The sequence below is a fragment of the Carlito syrichta genome, unplaced genomic scaffold (genome assembly GCF_000164805.1).
Source record: "Carlito syrichta isolate Samal-C Ts95f unplaced genomic scaffold, Tarsius_syrichta-2.0.1 Scaffold287953, whole genome shotgun sequence".
In the NCBI taxonomy this organism is placed as follows: domain Eukaryota; kingdom Metazoa; phylum Chordata; class Mammalia; order Primates; family Tarsiidae; genus Carlito; species Carlito syrichta.
Window position 1 is genome coordinate 1 of NW_007232049.1, and position 24,215 is coordinate 24,215.

Genomic DNA, 24,215 nt, shown 5'->3' on the forward strand with positions numbered 1-24,215 from the left:
CAAACAGACTGTAAAAAAGATAAGATTCCAGTCCTCTTACCAATATTCATACGTTCAGCCTGCTCATTAATAAATTTCACCTTTTCAGTATAAATTCTTTTGTATCCATTTATAAATGAGAGGTAAGATTTGGGAGTCACATGTGCTCTTCGGCGGTATCTGAAAGTAGAACATAAAAATGACCATTTCTATCATTCTGGTGTACTCCCATAAAATGACACCCTTCTCTGTGTGAAATCAGTGTGAGTCTGTAGTGAGTCATTGGCAGGAATTGTGCACGGTTTTCCAGAGGTGGGGCAGAAAGAGCACTAAATCTCTAATGCTTTGACACTTAGGGGTCTTTGGCTTCACCCTTCCTCTGGCTGAGTTTCTGTGTTCTCATCTGGAAAATGAGGGAAGAATGTCTGTCTTACCCCTTCCAGAACTTTGTGGAGATCAAATAAAAGCACATGTGAACATACTTTATACATTTTAAGGTTCTGAACAAATATTAGCAATGACTGGTTGAAATGAATTTATGCTGTGATCCATTTTCATTCAACTGATATTTGCCACATACCTCTTCACTGCTAGGCACCAGCTAAGTGAGTTTACAAATGCCAAAACCAATCTCTCCCTTTGATTCACTGGATTGGCCCTGAGATCACGGCAACCATACTTGATTCAAATGTTCAACTTATTGTGGACTTTATTATAGTAATTATACTTAATGACAGAAATAAACAAAAGGAGTGATTTTACATAGAAGAAACTCAAGTCAAAGAAGAGCTCTTCACAGATTAAAAAAATTTTACCTTTTATATTAATTTTTCACTTTTGAAGTTCTGAAGATTTTTAACATTTTTAAGGTTTTGTTTTCAAGGACTTGGGTATATATGTGACTATAATTAAAGTGTTATAAAATAATTACATTCAGAATAAATCTCTACAACCTAGGAAGATATGAAAACTTTGGAAAATGCACCAAAATTTTCAAAAATAAAGAAACAAGCTTTTGTAGCTATACAAAGGTAAAGATTTATCTCCACAGATGACATTAGCAGGAGGAGCTCAAGTTAAGTGAAAAGAAAGTCTTCTTATCAGTAAGAATTAATATACACTGATTTACCAAGGGAATCTGGGAGATTATTTAGAATTATTTAAGAAAGGTAGTCTGGGAATTGCTTTAAATAAAGGAAGAGGTCTGGAATAAATAAACTTTTGCAAGGCAGATACCTCCTTGAAAATTAATGAAAGTGTTATCCAAACTCTCTATGCAGAAAAACAAGCATAGTTTTTCTAGGAGGTTCTGTACCCATGACACCCGTCCATGAGCCCTAAGGGAGGAGCCCACTGTTCTGAAGATCCACCCTGGCCCATCTGTCAGTCTTACTTAGTGACTACCATGCTTTTGGAAAAAATAAAAATAAAACTATATTTTTGAATTGTTGACACCAGCTTTTGCATAATGAACACACTATCTCTGCCTTTACTGAAGGGTTTTCTTACAGTCCCTTAATATTTTGTTTCATAATTATTTGGCACAAAGGCATTGATAAGACTTGGTAATGCAAATACAAAACCTAAATGTTCCTTTAAACATAAGGCAATAAAGAAACCTTAAAACAGTATACTTCTTTAATCAAAGTAAATAATGCATTTGAATAAGATATTAATTTTAAACTGTTTATGATGAATCAGTTAAGTCATTTTCAAAACAAAATTAGGCAAATGAAATAAAGCAATTCATTAACCATCTGTTACTTGGAGGCCTGGAGGATAAAAGAGTATTTAAGTGTGGACACTGGTTAATTTCTAAATCAATTTCATTTGTTTGCCATTTTTCAACACATAGTCACTAGAAAATTAAAGCAAGGAAAATTCAAATGCAACCAGGACCTCATGTTCAATCAACATGAAGAGTCTTTTTACTGGATTTTACATTTAACTCTTCTTTGGAGTATACTTTGTGTTCTGTACTATGGTGGTTCTGTACTATCACTTACCTTTGGAAATAACTTTCACAGCTCTCTGAAACCATGTCATGAAAGAGGCCCATTGTTTCTACAACTTGTCTTTTAGTTTCGCTAGTGCAGACAATATTATAGCCTGAAAGGAAATAGGAGGCCACGGCGATCAGAGCCTCCCTCGGCCAGCGGTTGAACCAGTCCATAGTGCAACCTGATATCAATCCAGGAAACTTCAAAGAACGGGCACGGAACTTCTCACCAACCTATTGATGGTAAAATCAAAAAGCATTAGTGATTCAGAGGGACAGAGACACTAATGCAAGTGACAGAGAGATTCATGCAGTCTGGGCCAACAGGGTGACATCATGAATTTGAAAAAGATTCATGGGCTGCCATATCATATAAACATATCATTTAGATAAAGAAAGGAAATATATTCCACATTCTTCCTTGTCCTAGAACTATATTTACAGTATTGCATTTGATTCTATAAACTACTTATTGAGAGTAAACTGACAAACTAGAACTCTTTCAGAGAGAGAGCCAGGACAGTAAAAGACCAGGACAAGAGGGCACATGAGAACAGCTGCAGGAACAGATGTTTGGTCTAAAAAGAAACAACCTGCAAAAACTTTCTCCAGATATCTGAAAAGTTTTATGTGGAAGAGGGATCAGGCTCATTTTACAGGGGAAGAACTAGAATCAAAGGAGAAAATACCGAAAGATACAATTCAACTGATTACAAAGAAGAGCTTTCTGGCAATTACACTTTCTAAAAATTAAGCAGGATGCCTGGTAAATTAGTGAGACCCCCCCCCCAGAGCAGAGCTGTCCAACAAAACTTTTAGTGATTAAGGAAATGTTCCACATATGTGCTGTTCAGAGTGGTAGCCCCCAGACATACATGACTACTGAACCCTGGAAATGGGGCTAGTAGGACTGAGGAATTTAATGTTTATTTTTACTTAATGTTAATTAATCAAAATTTAAACAGTTGTGTGTGTCTAATGGCTACTGTACTGGACAGCACAGTGAGTTAGAGATATTCAAACTATATCAGGAACATTCTAGTAAAGTTGGCATGTTTATATTGGATTATTTCACCAAATCCCTTACAACTCAAATAATTCATGTCCCTAGGTAATGAATGAAAACTGTAGGTTATGCAATAATTTTTAGTAATTTGAATGTTTTAAATTATCATACTGGAAATGAGATTTTGGTCAATGGAGATTGGTGGCAGTATTTATTCATTTTAATTCAATGTAAAAACACTGATTTCCAAGCAAATAATCTCATCAGAAAAGGTAAACTAAGTACCTTTAAATAAAAAACTCTTTCTACATGAATAAAAATTAAAACTCACTGGAGAAAAGCAGAGAACGACATGCAAGTTCTTCCTTGACCTTGTAATGAAGTACTCATACAAATTGTCAAAGGTAGGAGGATGACGAGGCAGCTCCTTTTTCATCACTGATATCAAACCTTGGGTGATTTCATCCATCTCATCACGTGCAAACAAATTAGAGATCTTTCAGGAACAGACAAAAAAGCATGATATATTTTAAAAGCCCCCCACAACCAATACTGCCAAAGTCTAGCCTTTTTTTTCTTTACATGACAACTTGTTTCATATTTTCTTTCTGTGCTCCAGATCCCTGAATTGCCAGGGATTACCAAAAGTAATGAAGCAGCTTAATCAAGAGCAAATTATGTTCTCCTGTGCTCAAATAGCTACTAGCCAAAAGCTATCTCCTCCACTATTTCAATCACCTCTTTAAAATGTCTTGGAATGCCCTCTGTTCTGTGATTCAGAGTCAACTTCTGGCTCCAAGAGATTTAAGGAGCTTGTGCTCCGTTAAGCATCTATGTATACCATTGTGCAGGGAAGCGTTAACATGGTAGGTCTAATCTTGAAAAGGGTGTGCTTGCAGAGCTGGCCCTCGGCTAGCATTAGGGAACTCAGTTTTTGGAATGTCTCCCCCATTACTAATTGATAAGGTTGTTTTGCTGTTCCTACTAGACAATTTATACATTGTGGTATGTGGTAAACACATGCTTTCCTTTTGGGAGTCTGGAACTTTGGCAATTGTGGCTAGGCGGGAGTAACTACATGACCAACCCCAAACAAAACCACTGGACTCAAATGGGCTTTCGTTAACAGAAACATAGAGCACATGTTATTTCGTACTAGAGGAAGAACACATTCTGTATGGCCCTTTGATGAGAGCACAGGAAGCCCGTACATGGATTATTCCAGACTTCATATGATGTGTCTTTTTTTTTTTACTGACCTAGCTGTGTATCCTTACTGTGTTGCTGTAATAAATGTTAGCCATAAGAACAAAAACAGGTTGAGTATTTTTTAATTCAAAATGCTTGGGACCAGAAGCATCTCGGAATTGGAATTTTATTTGGAATATTTGCATTATACTTACTAGTTAAGCATCCCTAATCTGAAAATCTGCAATCTACAATGCTCCAATGAGCATTTCCTTTGAGCATCATGTCAGTACTCAAGTTTTAAATTTTGGAGCATTTTGGATTTTGAATTTTTGGATTTGAGATGCTCAGCCTATATATGCTGATTCCTGTGAGCTCTTCAAACAAAATATCAACTATATGACTGCTCACGGAAGTGCTATCAGAAGTAGTATCAGAAGTGGTGATAATACGAACATTCACTTATAACTAACCAGAACTCTTTTAACCATTCTATAATCCTGACTGGTAGATAGACAGATGATAAATAGATGATAGATAGATGGATGGATGGATGGATAGATAGATAGATAGATAGATAGATAGATAGATAGATAGATAGATAGATGAGAGAGAGCGAGAGCGCGCGTGCGCGCGCGAGAGAGAGAGAGAGAGAGAGAGAGAGAGAGAGAGAGAGAGAGAGAGAGAGGCTTTGCTTCTCCTAAAACGAGTTATAGGATCAAACTGAAAACTGAAGAGACAAGTAAGGATCCATATTTAAAATGGGACAAAGCATACAGAAATCTGGAAGTGGGCAGCATTAATTTCACAGGCACTTAAAAAATCTACTAAATCTCACATGCTAATAATTTATAAAATCAAACACATGCTAAATGGCCTTTCTTCCAGAGGGTGGCTGCTTTTTCTATTCAAATATAATTTACATTTTTACAAGATGAGCTTTTTCTCTACTTTTGAGACCTACCTCACCTGAAGATAGCAAATTATTAAGGTATTCTAAAAATGCCTCATCTTTTATTTCATTGTCAGTAAAGATGAAGGTGATGCCTTTTCCATCAGCACCAGCAACTTTGTACAAAGCTTTTAAGTCATCTGTTAGATTGTTTATATTGTAAGACCTAAAAAGAAAAGTGATAGAAAATTTAAAATTAAAAAATGTATAGTCATAATTAATCTCAAAACATACTAACCCACAATAATTACAGCATAATCAGCACCTGCTCCAATAGATACTAAGTAACAGTGTCTACTAAAAATTAGAGCTAAAGAGCTATGTTACTACTCAAAACAAATATGTTTTATTTAATTTGAGAACTGAGAAATGGGGAATTCACCAGATGTGATCCATGAAGCATAACTGAGAATAGGAAAATACACTTTTTGTCCCTGTAATCTGACAGTTCTCAGCAACAGATTTTGCCAAGTAAATATATGTACAAAATCTAAAACCAATTTGAAACTTGCATGAGTTTGGATTGGTGAAAAAGTCACATTAAATTATGAATAAAAATTAGTGATAAAGTATATAGTGGTAATTTACACAGCTCATTAAGTGGCTAGATACAGAGAAAGCCTACAAAAAAATCCATTATGTAATATGGTATAAAGAATAGAAATGTTATAATTAGATGGTTACAGATGATGAAAAGCGAAAGCCCTGGTATTTGTTTTCCTATTTACTGTTTCCTGTTAAATGTATGTGCTACCAGAAGTATCATGATGTGTAAAAATAAAGCAGACATTTACGTTATGTAAATCCCCATGGTAAGTTAACGTAACAGACGTTGGAGCTCACTTATGCTGGGCAACCATGCAAACAGCAAATCCTGTATAATTCAATTGATACAAAGGTCAAACTAGACAAAACTAATCAATGACTATCCTTGGGAGGGTAATGATGGCGACATGACACAAAGGTCCTGGCATACAAGTAGTGTTTTCTTTCTTCGTCTGTGGGCTGACTACATAGGTATATTTACTTTGTGACACCCATAATTTGTGTATATTTCCTTGTATATGTAATACTCAAATAAGAACATTCACTTAAAAAACAAATATGCCAAACGGTTGTGTTTTTTTTTTTAAAAAAATAAACATTTCACTCCTAAGAAATTAACTATAGAAAAACTTATTTTATCCTACCTGGTTAATGTTATTTGAAATATTTGATATCCAGCTATAAAAGAGGCCAATCTTGAAAGACTCTGTTTTCCTGAACCACCAACACCTACCAGCAACGCATTTCCACATGATGTTCGAATTATTCGTGAAATCTGTTTTGAAATAAAATAGCTTTATTTCAAACACTATTGTGTAAATAGGATGCAAATATTTACATTTTCTAGAACTAAATGGATCGGTCCAAGGTTTGGACATATGTTTCTATACAATGTTAGACAGTTTCTATGTCATGGTATTGCACAGAATTTTAAAAATTAAAGATCCATAACAATTTATTCAATTCAAACTCTTTCCTTTCCTGTCTATATTTACATTATAAAAAAAAGAACAAATTGACTTTATTCCCTTCTATTTCAAAATTATTGTGTGTGTGTGTGTGTGTGTGTGTGTGTGTGTGTGTAATTTTATTATTTTGAGACTCAATGGATGGTGGAACTGCTCTTTCCAAACTACAGAAGATATAAGAAAAGATTAGAATTGTTCACTTATTATTTATCAGTCTAACATACTGAAACAGGTAGACACCTATCTCTACAATGAATACTACCTCTATCATATGTATCATATCATACTGCCATATCATATCTGCCAAGGAACATTTTTTTAAAGCTACCAGAATTTTATTTACAGTGGGGGTGGGGAGATGTTTGTAGAAGTTAACCTTTAGAGACAAGACTTTTGTCTTTTGTTTTTCTGTGGTCAATATCTTCAGTGAGAATAAGACAAGTTGTGGCTCAACCCTTTTATGCAGGCCAAGTGACATTGCTAAAAAGCTGTCTTTTATTTTATTTGTCATTGATTAGGAAAAAAGTCCAGATGGATCATTAAGTCTATTATTACCAATAAAAACGATTTTTTAAAATGCAAGTTTTACAGATCAATAATAATATTCTATCACTGATTTTAAAAATATGTTGATCACTTATGGTTTTGCACCTAGTACAGTGTCCAGGCCCCCAACATCTAGTCACAGTGGGTATTCAGTAGTTACTTGTTGATGGGATGAATGTGAAAACACCCCTAGGACATTTGACATTTCATATACTTTGCAAAAGACAACTATACAATAAATACAGAACTCCCTGATTCCGTTTAATCATATATCTCTACTCCATGTCATTACTTTCTAGAGAAATTCCTTTTCCATCAACCACCTGTTGTAAGTAAACAACTTTCTGCTGCCTTTCAGGCTTAGATCCAAGCATGTTCCATTGTGGTGCTCTAACTGGCTTCTATTTTCTCATCAGTTCCATATACCTACATTACCCCTTCCTCACCAGTTTGTCCATAATCTGTAAGCCAACCATGACATTGACACTTTTTAAAGCAGCAGCTTTTCCTCCATGGGGAACAAGATTCCTATAGCATCACAACGTAATTTGAAGAGGTATATTTCTTCACAGAGTTCTCCAGCTCACTTTCTAGGAAGGCAAGACTCTTTGACTCATGTACAAATGCACTCAACACAAAACCTATCAATTTGCCCTTGAAAACATGTGCTGTCTTGTAGGTGGATTCAAATAAGGGGTCTCTTATTAAGCCTTTGTTTTCTGGGACAATGAACAGACCCAACCTATGTATACCCTTCTATATGATACCTGATAGCATGTATTCTCTCAAAAAGTTTATCTGTGAAATTTACTAAGCTTTTACCCTATCTATTTATATCAGTTAATAGCCAGTAGTTAGAACCTTAATAAGATGAGTCATTGCATCTTTAAAAAACACCAGATCAAGAGATGTTCCTCTAATGATTTCATTGAACTGCCTCTGGTAAAACTGGAGTTTTTCACACAAAAAGTCAAAGGATGGTACCTATGGGTAGGGAGAGAGAGAGAGAACTAATATTTAAGATCCAAAAATTTATTAAAGTAGCAATTGTAAGGATACTCAAAAATAATTCTAAATATGTGTGTATACATATATCTTTTGTGTGTATACTTAAACCATATGAATTTCTAGAGGTTTGCCACATGACTCTACTTTTACTTATTTCCATTTTCAGAAGCCTGACACTTAACTTCATTAGTTGGTTTCCAACACAAATCATTTCTGACCTTCCCTTCAAGAGGCCCAGTCCCAGCTCCTATTCATGGTAATTAACAGATTAAATTAACAAATATTTTTCTTAGTTTTTATTTACTTTTGATATTATTTATGGCTTTAAAAAATATTTAAAAGTTCTACATTATTTATGTGGTCAAAACCACAAGTCTTTGTTGTTCTTAAGTAAATACCCTCTTTATTTTGCAAATTGCTACTCCCCATTTACACGCACTTTAGAATTACTTTATGTGGTTCTGTTTTTTTAAAAAAAAACCCTTTGAAATCATGTTTCAAATTTTATTAAACCTATATATTAATTTAGGAAGAATGAAGTGTTACTGTTTAATCAAGTAAGGTTTTATCATGTTAATGCCTAGATAGTTTATATTATTGTTGCTGTTAAATGAAATACTTTTTTTTAAAGTCAGAATCTCACTCTGCTGCTCAGGCTGGAGTGCAGTGGCATGCTCACAGCCACCGTAGTCTCAACCTGCTGGGCTCAAGTGATTCTTCTGCCTTAGCCTTCCAGGTAGCTGGAACCACAGGCATGTGCCACAATGCCCGGCTGATTTTTTTATTTATTGTAGAGACAAGGTCTCACCATGTTGCCTCAGGTTGGTCTCGAACCCCCGAGTTCATCCTCTTGCCTCCACCTCTCAAAGTACTGGGATTACAGACGTGAGCCACCGCACCCAGCTACATGAAATACTTTTGTGTTATATTTTCTATCTTGTGATTGTTGGCAAGAGTTAACAAACTTTTTCCTTAAAGGGCAAGATAGTAAATATTTTAGGCTTTGTGGCTCATACAGTTTCTGTTGCAACTACTCAACTCTGCCACTATAGCCCAGAAGCAGCCAGGGACAATATATATACAAATAGGTATGGCTATGTTCTAATAAAACTTTATTTATGAAAATTGGAAGTTTGAATTCCATATAGTTTTTGTGTTACACAATATTCTTCTTTTTTTTTTCTAACCATTTAAAAAATGCAAACAAATCCTTGTCAGCTCACAAGTCTAACAAAAACAGACAGTGGACTGGATCTGACCCATAGACAACCCCTGGTATGAAGGATAGTTACTGTGTTTCATATTTAAATAACAGTTGGTCATCTTATTGAACTCTTATTAGTCAAAAATAGGTTTTAAATTCTCTTGGACTATGTAGTTGGATCATCTTATCTACAAATAGTGATTTTTAAAAAATCTGATAATAAAATCAATCTCATTTTGCTTCATTGCCAGAACTTTCAAAGCAATATTAAATAAATTGATGGCAGTAGGCATATTTGTCAAATGCCTAACTGTAATGAGATTGCTGTTAAATTTCATTGAGGAGAATCTGCTACTCGGTGTGATGGCCATGAATCACAACATGTAAACACCTTAAAAGTTACAGCAACTCCATAGTGGGACTCTGGAGCAGAGAGAAATATCTAGTCAGGTAAGTCATCTGAAAACATCTTTTAAGAGATGAAAATAAATACCAGCTCGTAGACTTTGGGTACTTCAAACACAGTGTCTTCGGGTTCTTCACCAGTTGGATCAGGCATCTCATGGAGAAAATCCACAAAATATGGCTCAGGATGAATAGATGATACCACCTCGGAGCCAATATTTTCTTCAATTGCATGAGTAAGTTGTATATTAAACCAGTGCTCATCTTCAGGAGTTATGAATCTGAAAGAAAAATGAGTAAGAATGCAAAATAGGAAAGCATGTTTTCTAACTGATCTGAAGCATCTTTTCAGTTCCCCTTACTCCCTCTCAGCCCCATCCTGCACCTCCTCAGCTAAGGACAGGAAAACACTATGTCCTGCCTTTTGACACGAAGGACATAACCTTATCCAGAGTGATTACATTAATAGTATGACTTATAGAAAATAGAGATGAATCACTTAGGTGAGGTCAAAGATCCCTCACATTTACAGTGTGAGTACAGAAGTGATAGTATCAGGTGAGCATCCTCTTTCTGGGTTTGTGGACATACAGTGCGTAAAGGTCCTTTTCAGATTACAGTATCACAGAGGAAAGAGGGAGTAACACTTGCCAAGTATCACCTACGTGTGAGATGTGGTATCTACTTTACAACTTTGTGAGATTGGCATTATTATCCCTAGTTTTAAACTGAGGCTTGGAAAGATGATTAAATTCAACTTTAATGGGATTGCTTAATTTAATGAGGTAAAACCAGATTTCACCATGCAAAACCTACACAGAGCTCACAATTTTTAGAAAATATGCACAATTAAAACTTGTTTCTGAATGTTGTCAGATGTGGTGATTTATAAAGATGAATTGTTGAAGTCATATTCAAGTAAATTGGCAGAGCATTTTTTTTTAAGGCAGTCAGCAGGTGGGAAATATCATCAATGCTTCACAAGTCCCATAACAAATTAAGATAATGCTCATCACTCTACTTATCTGAGTAGATCACGCAGGAATTAATCTAATAGTATAAACTTCTCAGGTCACATATTTAAACTTAAATGCTATAATATGCACCTGTCTGCAATTACTCTGTTGCACTCATGTTTGAAAAGTGACAAGAGAATAGGCACTGAATCACATTCCTCAGCTTTTATGGTCAACATTCCTTGCCAAATTCTGGAAAGATCTCGAAGATTGAAGATGTAATGAAATTTAGAAGGAGTTGGCAGCATTTTCACCTAGAGATGAAAAAAATTTAATACTCTCAATTAGTTTTCAGATGAAACTAAAAGCAAAAATACTTTCAGAACTATTCTATCTCACAAATCTTATTTTAGGTAAAATAGACTGAGTAAATAAATCAACATTAAGTTCATATTTTTGACACAGCACTGACAGAAAAATATCATAAATAAGCCAACAAAGAATTCAAAGGAGCATAAGCCCTAGAATAAAATGAATGCAAGATAAATGCACCAGATGCAGATTCCAACTAGATACAGATTCCAATGGTTTTATCACCATTAAGTTGGCTTTGAACAAACCACTTCCCCCTCTCCCCAAGCTCTTAAGAACTATGTGAATTTTGGGAATAAGCATTCCTAATCATTATTAACCTTACTAGTGTATGTGGAAATATGTCATAACAAAAATTGAATGTGAGCTGGTTGTCATGGAGGTAAACACAATAAATGTTCACTTTTAATGTCAATAATGACCATCTACTATAGATTACTTTGATTAAGAACCTTAATGTATTTAGATTTCCATAAATACATCTGTATATCACAACCTGGATTTCACTGTGGCTGTGGGTATCCAAACTCGTTTGACACGCTTTCATATATATGTATCTATAAGTTGACAGGCAAGTCTGACATGCAACTGTAAGTACAGTAATGGGTGGTTTTCTGTGTGTTTTTTGTTTGAGCACAAAGACTATACTATTATTCTTACTATTTCTACCAATTTCTAGAATATAAAAAAGCAAAGCTCTAACAATATATTCTTACCCAAAGAGATACCAGTTGAGGGATAAACTTACGGTTTTTGTGTGGAAAGCATCGCTGGCCATGTACAAATATCATTAGCATCATTTTTGAAAATGAAAACAGTGATAATTCTGGTGATACAAACTCCCCATACAACTATTTCAAGAAAGCAAATGCGTTCTTCAGCATCTTATCATAAAAATAAGCCCCTTCTATATTGCAAAAATATCCTATTGAGTCTGTAGAGTAATTTTTACAGGCTAATTCACAGTGCAAATTAAAACAGCAGGTAGCATGGGAAGATGGAATGAAGAGAAGTGTTATTTTATCAATCATCCATCAATTTCCCTCTTTGCTCAGTTCTATTGCGAGCTAAAATTTCATTCTACCCATTAAAATATAAAACAGACAGCTATATTACAAACACACAAAAATGCTCAGAGAAGTAAGGTTATGTGAATATTGCTCTTTTTTTCCTTTATGGTAAAACACTATAGCTATGATGGCAGCCATTGGCAGCTGAAGCAGTCGTCAAAGAGAATCTGTAAAAAGTTCTTTCCTTCTCCTCATTACTTGTTAACCTGATTCTTTCCTTCTCTCCTAATATTTTTCTTTACTTTTTTTCACCTTCTTTCTTTTCTCACTTGTTTCTGCTTTAAAGCTATGTAAAGTAATATAAATGTGAGGTGAATTACGGGACATGAATGGAGTAAAAGGGTGCTTTGTGAAGATGGGAGGCCTGAAGAAAAGATACAAAGAAGGCTGCTTATTTGAAGGTGGGAAGGGGGGGAAGAGTCATTTATTTTCCAATGACTTAGTACCTCCCATTGCTCTTAAGAAGATACCACCGTAAATAGGACAGCTAAATCCATTGCCATCTAAGGAGTGTCCATTCTGGTGGGGGAGCTTGAGAATAAATAGGAAACAAATATATTTGTAAACAAGCAAATACACAAGTGATAAAAGCTGTAGTAAAAATAAATAAATAAAGCAGGATCGGGAGATAGATCATGACTAGGAGGAATGTGGACAGTTATTTTGGAGAATGATTGCAGGAAGTCCCTCTGAAGGTATGAAGGATGAGAATGATTCAAAGTATAATGGTCCAACGACATGAAAAACCCAGGGTGCTCAAGGAATGTCAAGAAGGGCCACTAGACCAGGGAAGGATGATGGAGGGGAAGGATGAGAAGTGGAGGCAGCTCAGGTTGGGTTTATTGTAGGTGTAAATGGGAATCCTACTGGTGGTTTTAGGGAGTAATGATCTCTGGTTTACTTTCTAAAAATATCATTCTAGTACTGTGTAAAGAAAACACTCCAGGAGGATAAGAAGAAAGTAAGGAGATTGGTTAGGAAGTTACTGCCTGGTCCAGAGGACAGGTGATAGGAGCATTTACCAGGGTGGTCAGAGTGGGGTGGTGAAGAGTGCTCAGCTTTGGGATGTATTTTGAAGGTGAAATCACTGAGACTTCCTGATGGTTTGGATGTAGACAGTGAGAAAGACACTGAAGGATGGTGCCTAACTTTTTTAGTCTAAGAAGCAGGACCATTGGTGTTGCTATTAACTAAGATGCAAAAGTCTGAAGGAGGAATATATTTAAAGTCATTTAAGAGTTCTGTCTGGACATGTTAACCTCAGGATGAGTATTAAACATCAAACACTGATGTCTATTAGACAGTTAGAAGTCAGTCTGGAGTCAGACAGAGGCCTGGGATGGAGACATTGATTTTGAAGTCATCAGCATAGAGATGGTGTTTAAAGCCTTGAAGCTGACAAGACCCCCTAAGGAAAGAATGTAGACAGAGAAGAGGTCCCAGCATCAAGACCAGGTGCATTCCAGTATTTACAGGAGGGGAAGAGGAGAGAGGACTTTAAGAAGGTTACTAATGAGGTGGGAAGAAAACCAAGAATATGGAAACCCTCTGTGCCCATGTGAAGAACGTACTTAGAGGAATCATTTAGATCAAACACTGCTAAAAAGTCAAATAAGAGGAAGAAGAAAATTAACTGTAGGACTTGGCAAGATTGAGCTCTTTGGTGCACAACAGGTTAAAGAGGAAAAGAAAGGACAGTGAGGAAGTGGAGCCAGTAAACATTCAAATAACAAAAGAAACTTGATAGAGAGACACTTGGGTGGCCAAAGGTTTTCAGAAAACTATGTATATAAGCACATTAAAATGAACAATAGCCCTACTGGAAAACAGATGAATCTTATAAAATTTATCTCCAATACTCACTTCTTGTCATTCGTTTCTGAGTTTCTTTAAAAGGCAGAACAGCATGTGAAAAGACCCTGCATTGGTAAGAAGCAGGCCCCCACACAAGGAACTGATCACTGAAGGAGGCTGCATAGAAGAGCATCTCATGAGAAACACCCAACTCCTCTTCCGGCAATTCTGTATTTTGAATTCCCCAGTCTATCCAGGAACCTGAAAGGCTGGCACACTCCAGGTTTCCCAGGAGATGAGCACCCATCCACATGTGTGTCATTGGCCTAATAAATGTATAGTGTACTATGACAACTAATCCTTGCCTCCTTCACCACGTTTTAGCAAATATATCAACCTTGTTTAAGGTTAATTAAGGCCTACACTTAATTGCCTTTTCATGAGCAGTGTCTAAGTCATCGATGACAGTTACAGGTTTGGTGAGCTTTACTTAGGGCACTGACTTGTATATTCAAATCTAGCATGTTTTGTTAAAAAGACTTCCATCCATTTACTAAAGCATGCTCCACCTCAGAGAAAAACATAACTTAGACTTCAAGGCCTAGTTAGCTGAGAATATCTGAAAATCTCCTTTTTAAGTCAGTTAATAAGCATTTGAGTGTCTCACATAGTGTGGTGGAGGGAGACATAATACAAAGATTCACAATCAGAGTAACAAGTGGAAAAGTAGTGTTTTCATTTCAGCAAAATTCCACTTTATCTTGGACATCGTGTCTGCTTTACAGTAACATCTCATACATATGGAAAACATTGTTTAGTCAGAATATTTGCTTTCTAGAAGGAAAAAGTGTCATAAATCTATCTGAGGACCTAATTTGTCTTTTCTCAAAAACACCACTACATATGATGCTATGATAACTTAATGAGCCATGAGGTGATAACTAGGGCTGAATGACAGTTGACTTTCTTGTTATTGACATCAAGCTCTGTACCTTAGTCCATTGCCACAGTATTCTGCCCACTGAGACTAAATCTGCAATCATCTCACATACTTGAGGCTTGAACTTTCTACAAGGATCAAAGTATCCACAGCCAATAATTCCTGAAAGATAAGCAAGATTGAAGGTACAAGCTTACTAAAAGATTTCAAAGTACATGTTTACCCCCATGAATAAATCCTTACAAGACTGACTATGCTGGGTATTGTTCAGAATTTCTCTCAAGAGATCAGTTAAGACTGAGAGTTAGCAATGGGCCGGCTAAGCTTAGTTTGTGACTCACTTAATCCTCCCAGCACTGAATGAGAAAGAATATGAGGTAGATGATATTATTATTATTATTATTATTACTGAGCTTAGTAACATGTTACTAAGCATACATGCAGGTCACACAACATACATGCAGGTAAATTTGAGATTTGAACCCAAGAAACCTGGCTCTAGAGTCTGTAAATCAGCATTTACCTCCAAAAATGAGAACTGGAAAAAGAACTTAGAGACCACTCCCTCATCTTACAGGGAAGGAGACCAGGCCCAGAAAGGTAAAGTCAATTGTTCAAAGTCACATGGATTTGTTGTTGAAAGAACTGGAATCAGGACTTATATCTCCTGACCAGCAGTCAGTCACCACTCGGGCCTTGGTTAGATGTGTGACATTTTTAGGGAACACCCCAGTGATAGTCTGATTGTCAAAATCACCCTCAGAAAGGACTGGGTTGTAAGTTTATAGGTTATTCTTAAAGTCTCAAAATGTCTTTGGTTTAGACTGCAAAGAGATTTACCCTACTTCACGCCAGTGGGACTTGTTGTTGAGTAATATATTCAGCTCTAAGCATGGTATTTTCAGAGGACTATGAATATGAACATCTGATCGGTGATGCCGAGCAGGTTTATGAAGAGTGGAGCAGACTAAAGAAACTGGGGCTCATTCACTCAGCCTGAAGAAGAGTTGCCTTGGGGAAATATGAAAAAGTCATGGCTGGTTGCGCTAGATGCCTATAAGGCCCTTTTGCTTCCTGAAACTCTATATTCTAGATTTCCACCTTCCTGTGGGACAAATATGCTATAAGAAAGGCTTAGCACCATGCCTCTGCCAGGCAATAGCTTAATGGCCTTGACTGGGCTATTTCCTTCTCCCAGCCTCAGTTTGTAGTTGGTTGGTTTTCCATATTTGCTTAAATATATCAATTATATTGAGGAGTGGGTCAAACAGCTTCATAGATACGCAAACACCTAAGAGAAGGACAACACTGCCCCAGACATTAGGAGTCCGTTTGCTCATCCTTGTCTCCAACCCGTCCCTTCCCCCAGAGGTCGCCACTACTCCAACTTGATGATAACCAGTAACTTGCTTTTCTTCACACCTTCACCGCTTATGTTTTTGAACTTTAATTTTTCTTTTAACTTTTGAAATTGAATTGAATTGAATTATATACTTTTCCTGTGATTTTCTTCTTCCGTTTCACATGATGTTTCCAGGCTTCATCCATGTTGCAGCATATAGTTGTGTTCCTTCATTTTCACTGCTGTGTAGCATTTCACTATGTGCCTGTGCCACAATGTATTTATCCAGTTTTACTGGCAATGAATATTTGGGACATTTCAAGTTTTTGCTATCATGAACATCATACGAGGTACATTCTCGTACAGGACTTTTTGGTATGCATGTGCAAAATCAACTACAGATAACCTAAATATGGAAGGCAAAACTATATGACGTTTGGAAGAAAATGGGATAATATCTGTAAGACATCTGGGGGGGAAAGACTCAGAAGCACAAACCATACAGGAAAAGATGATGATCTTGTATAAACTTAGAAATAGCCAGGCTCAGTGGCTCAGCCTGTAATCCCACGCCTTTGGGAGGCTGAGGTGAGTGGATTGCCTGAGCCCACGGGTTCGAGACCCGCCTGGGCAACTTGGCGAGACCTCATCTATACAATAAATCAAAAATCAGCCGGGCGTGGTAGCACACGCCTGTAGTTCCAGCTACTGGGAAGGCTGAGGCAGAAGGATCGCCGGAGCCCAGCAGGTTGAGGCTGCGGTGGCCGGGAGCAGCCACTGCACTCTAGTCTGGGCGACAGAGTGAGACTCCAACTCAAAAAAAAAAAAAGAAATAGAACTCCTTGGGATGTGCATGGGTTCTACTTTACCAGAATGACATCAAATTGTTATCCGATGGGTTTGTAGCAATTTACACTCCCACCAGCAGAAGGTGAGAGTGCCAGTTGCTTCACTTTCTCATCCACAGTGGGTTTTGTGAAAATGTTTTATTTTTGCAAATCTAGTGGGTATAAAGTGATATTGCTTGGCATTTTTTGTTTGTTTGTTTTTAAGTTGGGATCTCACTCTGTTGCCCAGGCTAGAGTGCAGTGGCATGATCACAGTTCACTGCAGCCTCAAACTCCTCGGCTTAGGAGATCCTCCCGCCTCAGCCTTCTGAGTAGCTAGGACTACAGGCACATACCACCACACCTGGTTAGTTTTCTATTTTTAATTTTTTTGTAGAGATGATGTCTCACTATGTTGCCTAGGCTTATCTCAAACTTCTGGGTTCACGCAATCCTCCCATCTCGACCTCCTAAAGTGCTGGGATTACAGGTATGAGCCACCACGTCTGGTCAGCTTGGTGTTTTTAATTTGTATTTTTTTGAACACAAATGATGCATACCATCTTTACATTTGTTTATTGGCTATATAATATTGGGTTGTTTGCTTTGCTCTGATTGATTCACAGGATTTTTAAAAATATTCAGAGCACTAATTTTTTGATGTTTGTGTTGAAATATTTTTCTTCCATTTTGGGGCTTGTATTTTCACTCTTTTAATACCGTTTTTTAATAAAGAGACTTTTAATTTTAATCTAGTCTAATTTGTCATTTTCTTTATTTTTGTGCTGAGTCTCATTTAAGAAGTAGTTTCCTACTCAGAGGCCCCTATTTCCCTGTATTTTCTTCCAAATGTTTTATACCTCTGCCTTCCATATTTAGGTCCTTAGCCCATCTGTAGTTGACTTGGTACTTGTTGTGAGGTAGGTGCCCAATTTCAATTACTTCCCTTATAAGAATTACTAAATACTCCAGTACCACTTATTGAAAGTATACCCTTTCCTATCTGATCTACAGTACTTGCTATATCACATAATTAATGTTCTCATATCATGGGTCTCTTTCCCACATACATACGTAAGTTTTGATGGTACAATTTACCTGAGCCTAAATTCAGTGTCAAGGATCTCATTTTCATTAATATTTACAAAATTTGACTTTGTGTAATATATCGTTAACCTATTTTTTTTAGCTCACACTGCACTGAGTATTCAGCAGTTTTTGACCAAAAAACCTGTGGTCTTTGTGTTGACATTCATTACCCAAATTTGTCTGAATGTCAAGAAAACAATGCCAACCTTCAACAAACCTATTTCTAAATAGTCCCAAGTCTTAGAATAGGCTATAAGCAAGAGTCATCTTAGCATTTAATCCCTCTTTCCTGATATTTAGCTCTCCATTTCAGATACTTAGCCCCTAATTTAGACAGAGCCTTTTCATCTCTTAAATAAAGTTTTGCATGGTTTATGTCCATCATGCAGTGCAATAAAAAATTAAACACTAAGAGAGTTCATACCAAAAATTTTGTCTATGGAGGCATTTGAAGGCAATGTACAATTAAACACAGTAAATTGTCTTTTTAAACGTTGTGGAATATCATTTCGACCACCTCCAGGGTGGATCATTGCTGCTATGAGCTGCACATCGACAATCGTGGTGAAGTCTCCAGGCTTATCCAAGCTATACATCCCGTCCATTTCCATCATCTGTCGCACAATCTCATTAGTGATCTGAAATTGTATACAGTAACACTTTTGTAACACATCACAATCATATTCCTCCATAACTTCTATATAATACTATAGATAGGATAAAGAAAACATTCAACTCTCATCAGTGAAGTGTTTGTGAATGTCGATGATCACTTTCAAGGTCACTTGAATTGAATGATGCCACCTATGAGTTCTAAATCATAAGTTAAATATGTATGGTTTAAGTCCAAGGTGCCCTTTACCACACTGATAAAACTAATTTCCAAATAATTTGAGATAGGTGAGTTGTGAGATATTTGATACAATTACAACGGTACTTAGAGTTACAGTAAGTTTTACCATAGACATTCTTTACATTCAGCACTCAATATTTCAAAAAACTTAAGCTCAGAATGTAGGATTGTTTCAGTCCTGAGCTTTGAAAATTATATTGCTGAATGTTTGAGTTTGGGGTATTATGTTCTCATTTTGTCTTCTCTGCATCTTCTAACACTGCTAATACTCCATCCTTGAAAATTTTTCCTCTCTTGCTTTCAGACTCCTTTCTTTCCAGGTCCATCTTGTGACTCCAGGATCACTTCCTAGGTCACTCTTAATCCGCCCACCCCTCACATGTTACCGTTCTCCAGGGTCCCATCTTTGACCCTTTTCTCTTCTCATTATTCCAGGAAATGCCATCTCAACACTATTGTCTAAAGATCTCAAATCTGTAACTCTAGCTTCAGATTCCAATCTAAGCTCTACACCTTTACATCCAAATTTCTATTGGGCATCTCTGAGTGGATGGCACACAAGCACCTCATAACAATCTTTCATTCAGTCAATATTTAATGAGTGACTACTGTGTGCTAGGCTCTCTTGCAGCATAGAAAAAATGGCCTGTCTTGCTGGAGCACACATTCTAGTGGTGAGAGACAAAATGTACACATGTATTTGGCATATAAATAAAATGGTATATGATAAGTCTTTTGTATAAAATAAAGCCGAGAAAGAAAATAAGAGGTGCTCAGGGGAGGCTTCATCTCACATGACATACAAGACAAGATCTGAAGGAGGTGAGAAAACAATTCAGTTAGGTATTTAGGGGAAGAGCATTTTAGGCAGATGAAACAGTAAATGCAGAGGTGCTGAGTGAATATTATACCCAGCATGTACAAAGACCGGTAAATATGGTGGGAGCAAAGAGTCATGGGGAGATGAGATCAAACAGTGTAGGGTCTTTAAGTCATGGTAAGGATTTTGATATTTATATTCGAAGAGTCTCACTGGAGGATGTTGAGTAAGGGAGTGTGTCATGATTTGACTCATGCTTTAATTGCTTACTGATTGAGAACAGACTGAGAGGGGTGAGGGAAACAGGGAGGCAATGAAGAGGCATTTGTCATGATCAAGAAGAGAGACAATATAACACCAGGTGGTAGCAATGGAGGTGATGAGTAGTTATCAAATTCTGGATATCATCTGAAGACAGTGAAAACATTATTTTCTAACAGAATGAATGTGGAGCTGCTGAGAGGAAAAAGATTGTTGAAGGAGCAGGTTTGAGGCATATTAAGTTTGAGATCCAATCCGACATCCTAAGTGGGATAAATGAGTTTGGAATTCAGGAGCTTTTCTATCTCACAGAAGATAAGGGTAAACCAGATCTAAACATGTCTCCGCTCACCCCACCTTTCAGGAACTGCTGAGGTCTATCTGCCTTGGAGTAGAACTATTTAAGGATTTGTCTCAGGATGAGTGCTGAGCTTCTAGTGGTGTCTCGAGGTGAACAGAGATAAAGATCAGGAGACTGGGCCTGATAGACTCAAAGTAGATGGTGTTGTATGCCGATCGGGAGGGAGTTGTTGGTGACCCCAAGGGGAGCACATGGCATTCTGGCAACAATGGTGAGGTCCCCTAGCAGGGAGTGACTCGGGTTAATAGATGATCACAACTAGGACCATAGTGTGTGGTGCAGTTAAATAAATAAGTAAAAAGGCATTTTTCTTTTTTTAAAACTTCAGAGCTGGGCTTGGTGACTCAGCCTGTAATCCCGCGCCTTTGGGAGGCTGAGATGAGTGGATTGCCTGAGCCCGCGGGTTCGAGACCCGCCTGGGCAGCGAGACCTCATCACTACAATAAATTAAAAAATCAGCCAGGTGTGGTAGCACGCGCCTGTAGTTCCGGCTACTTGGAAGGCTGAGGTGAAAGGATCGCCGGAGCCCAGCAGTCGAGGCTGCGGTGGCCGGGAGGGGCCACTGCACTCCAGTCTGGGCGACAGAGTGAGACTCCAACTCAAAAAAAAAAAAAAATCAGGCACTCCTTAGAGGGAGTGTGTAGAGGCACAAGTTAGAGCAAGGATGAAATCTGGGGAAAGGCAGAAGCCAGGGAGGAGCCAGAAAGGACACTGAAACCAAGAAGCCAAAGAGATAGGAGGGAGTTGCAGAAAAGAGTACTGGGATTTCCGGGAGAATGTCAGCTATAACAGAAGTGGAAAAAGATTGAGAATTGTTTTAAAAAAAAAAAATGGCGGTTATTGACATTTCTACATAACTAGCAATACTCATTGAGTATCATCTATAGGAGATATTTTAGTCATACCTGATCTCCCCACTCATTAATCACAGGCATGTTAATGTCATCAATAAATACAGTCATTTTTCTCCCTCCTGGTGGCCCATATGTGCTCCCCATTCGCTTATCCACATAGCTTTCAATTGTTCTCTAGAGAGAAGGATATGGTTTGTGTTATGCTTCTGATTTTTTTTTAATTTTAAAACAGATTATTAGAGAAAGAAGAAGGGAAAGACGGAGAGACATGCCAGAGCTGGCATGGGTGAGAGAAAACCACCCATGCATTTGATTTTAAACCACCCATGCATTTGATTTTAAACCATATCTCTAGAAATGATGAGCATTTTTTCCGAGTAGAATATAATGTACTTATGTATTCAATATGTATGAATATAACTATCACAATATATGTTATTATATTTTTAAAAATAAGTTATTGGAATGACAATCATTTATTTATATTAAAATAGATATACTTCAAAGTTTAGCTTAAGTCTCAATATTAAGTCAAAATATTGTAGCCACCACTTTAAAATCGATTATGTTTATTACTACAGCACATGATGGATTTTACCTGGAACATCATTGGTTCTGTGGCAGATGAAAAGTTTAGACATTTGGATAACTGTATTTCAGGATCATATTTTTTCAAATAGGCCTTAACCATGACTGTTTTTGCAGTTCCCTGCTCTCCTGTGAGCAAAACAGCCTGCAATCATAGGATAATAATGTTGATCTAACATGCTTAGTTTTAAATGCCTTACTGTTCTACTGGCTATGATTCCATTCTATAAAGTAATACAACTAATTTTAATAACTTTTTAGAATTACACCTACATCAAAATAAATCCTAGTTGAATATTTAAATATAAAATGTATACTCTAAAAGTGCTGGAAGAAAATATGATTGAATATTCATATAGCTATGGAAGGATGAAAAGACTTTGTAAACAGACACCCACTTTGCTTAGCAAGCTGGAAGTCAGCAGTTCAGGGGATATTGAGTTGGAGCGTATCCTGGGACTGGGGTTCATTTGCCAAAAATGTTTCCCTCAAATGACACTACCTCTAGCTGGAGTTTAATTTCTCTGTCTGGGCCAAATGCAGTGGCTGTAATACCAACACTTTGGGAGGTGGAGGTGAGAGGATTGTCTGAGTCCAGGGGTTCGAGACCAGCCTGGGCAACTTGGCAAGTCCTCATCTCTACAACAAATCAAAAAAATTAGCCGGGCCTGGTGGCACATGCCTGTAGTTCCACCTACTTAGAAGGCTGAGGCAGAAAGATGACCAGCAGGTTGTGGCTGCAGTAGCTGTGATTATGCCACTGCACTCCAGCCTGGGTGACAGAGGAAGACTCTGACTCAAAAAATAAAAAATAGAAATACATTTATCTATCTGCAGTATGTGAAAAGGATGTATTTCTTCTTACATGCTTTGTGATCATCTAAGAAACAATCTGTTAAACTTACTTTATATTGTTTTGCAATAGTGTCTATCAAAAAATTTGTTCGAATATTGTCAACATTTGGAACCAAAATTGATGAATATTCTGGAATGCTGTCAGTTGGATAATAATATGGCTGAAGTTTCTTATTCCAGTGCTGCCAATCACCTATTCCAACAAGTAAAATTTCAATTTAATAAAACCACATTCTTCAAAAATCATCCAGAATACAAAAATATAAGTGCTATAAACAATCAACAGAACTACATAAACATTTAAAGTGTTTTCCTAAAACGTTAATATATTCGCTTATCTAATGTTTATGGCATTTGATAATTCATTTTGTCTTTTTATAAAGTCAACTTTTAAACTGCTAAATCACCCCTCTAGAGAAACCTGGCCTGAAATGAAATTAGAATCATCTGGTAGTAAAACCAATGATGTGCTCACTATCTTGTAGGGAAGCTACATCAACTGAAAACATGGAAAAGACCAAGAAAGGGGCAGCTGATTTGTAGATATAGGATGTTTACCATAAGAGAATGATCAAACAAATCTAGGACCCAAATAAGTAGTGCTATATGTAATAGAGTACCCAGACTCCTGACTTAACTACTAATTTATGAGTTGATACTGTTGTTTTCATAATTTTTATTACCACACACACATTTTACCCACTCTGCCCTACAAATTCTAGCCACCTTGGCATCCCCCAATCAGTCTGGGTCTCCTCACTTTGGTGAGACAGCCAGTTCTGTTTGGTCTTCCCCTCCCTGAGCTGCTTCTGGAAACTGCCTCCAGCCCATAAGCTGATGCAATCACCTTGTTCCACTTCTCAGTGATTTAAGTCTGTGCTGTCTATTGTCCAATTTCTGACAAAAAATGTTTCATTCATTTTGTATAGTTTTGTAGCTTTGTAAGGTAAGAGATTTAACCCTATTATTCCATCTTGTCTGGAAGCACAAGTCTCCTTATTTAATTTTACATCAAAGAATGAAGGCTTTTCCAAAGATGTTAATGGGGGGGGTGACAGGATGGATGAAGGATAAGCTAAGGAAGGACTGTCCGGAAGTCACCTGGAATAGGTAAGTTAGAGCCCTATAAAACCACTAAGTACATAATATCTTGGTTCACTTCACGGGCACATATACTCAGGGAAATAAATGTCATCAAAAATAGTGATTTAGGGTGGCAAGGCTGAATGCCTGCAACCCCTCAATAGTTTAGTCAGCAAACCATTTCAGGATCCTTCTGAAGAAGAAATATGAGTCTAGACTGTTGTCAACCTTTTGCTGACATCTCCATTAGAAACAAGAAAACACCATATAAACATATAGAACCAGGGCTAGCTACTTGGGAGAAAATGCCAGAAACGTCAATAGATCATTTTCTATCTCTCTCTCTCTC

The 24,215-nt window shown here is 37.1% G+C and overlaps 1 protein-coding gene across 1 annotated transcript in view; it reads right to left on the reverse strand.

Annotated features, from left to right (window-relative positions):
* Positions 1-40: 40 nt before the first annotated feature.
* Positions 41-24,215, reverse strand: part of DNAH8 (dynein axonemal heavy chain 8) — a gene marked incomplete at its 3' end in the record, with an annotated part of 103,423 nt that continues 79,248 nt past the window's right edge. Inside the window, exons 33-45 of the mRNA XM_008053199.1 lie at positions 22,834-22,976; positions 21,939-22,073; positions 21,392-21,514; positions 18,616-18,829; positions 14,986-15,095; positions 10,908-11,071; positions 9,890-10,082; positions 8,046-8,168; positions 6,315-6,445; positions 5,137-5,290; positions 3,316-3,480; positions 1,986-2,212; positions 41-159 (exon numbers count right to left, since the gene is read on the reverse strand). Coding sequence (XP_008051390.1) covers positions 41-159; positions 1,986-2,212; positions 3,316-3,480; positions 5,137-5,290; positions 6,315-6,445; positions 8,046-8,168; positions 9,890-10,082; positions 10,908-11,071; positions 14,986-15,095; positions 18,616-18,829; positions 21,392-21,514; positions 21,939-22,073; positions 22,834-22,976 — 2,001 coding nt within the window. The remainder of the gene's footprint in view (positions 160-1,985; positions 2,213-3,315; positions 3,481-5,136; positions 5,291-6,314; positions 6,446-8,045; positions 8,169-9,889; positions 10,083-10,907; positions 11,072-14,985; positions 15,096-18,615; positions 18,830-21,391; positions 21,515-21,938; positions 22,074-22,833; positions 22,977-24,215) is intronic.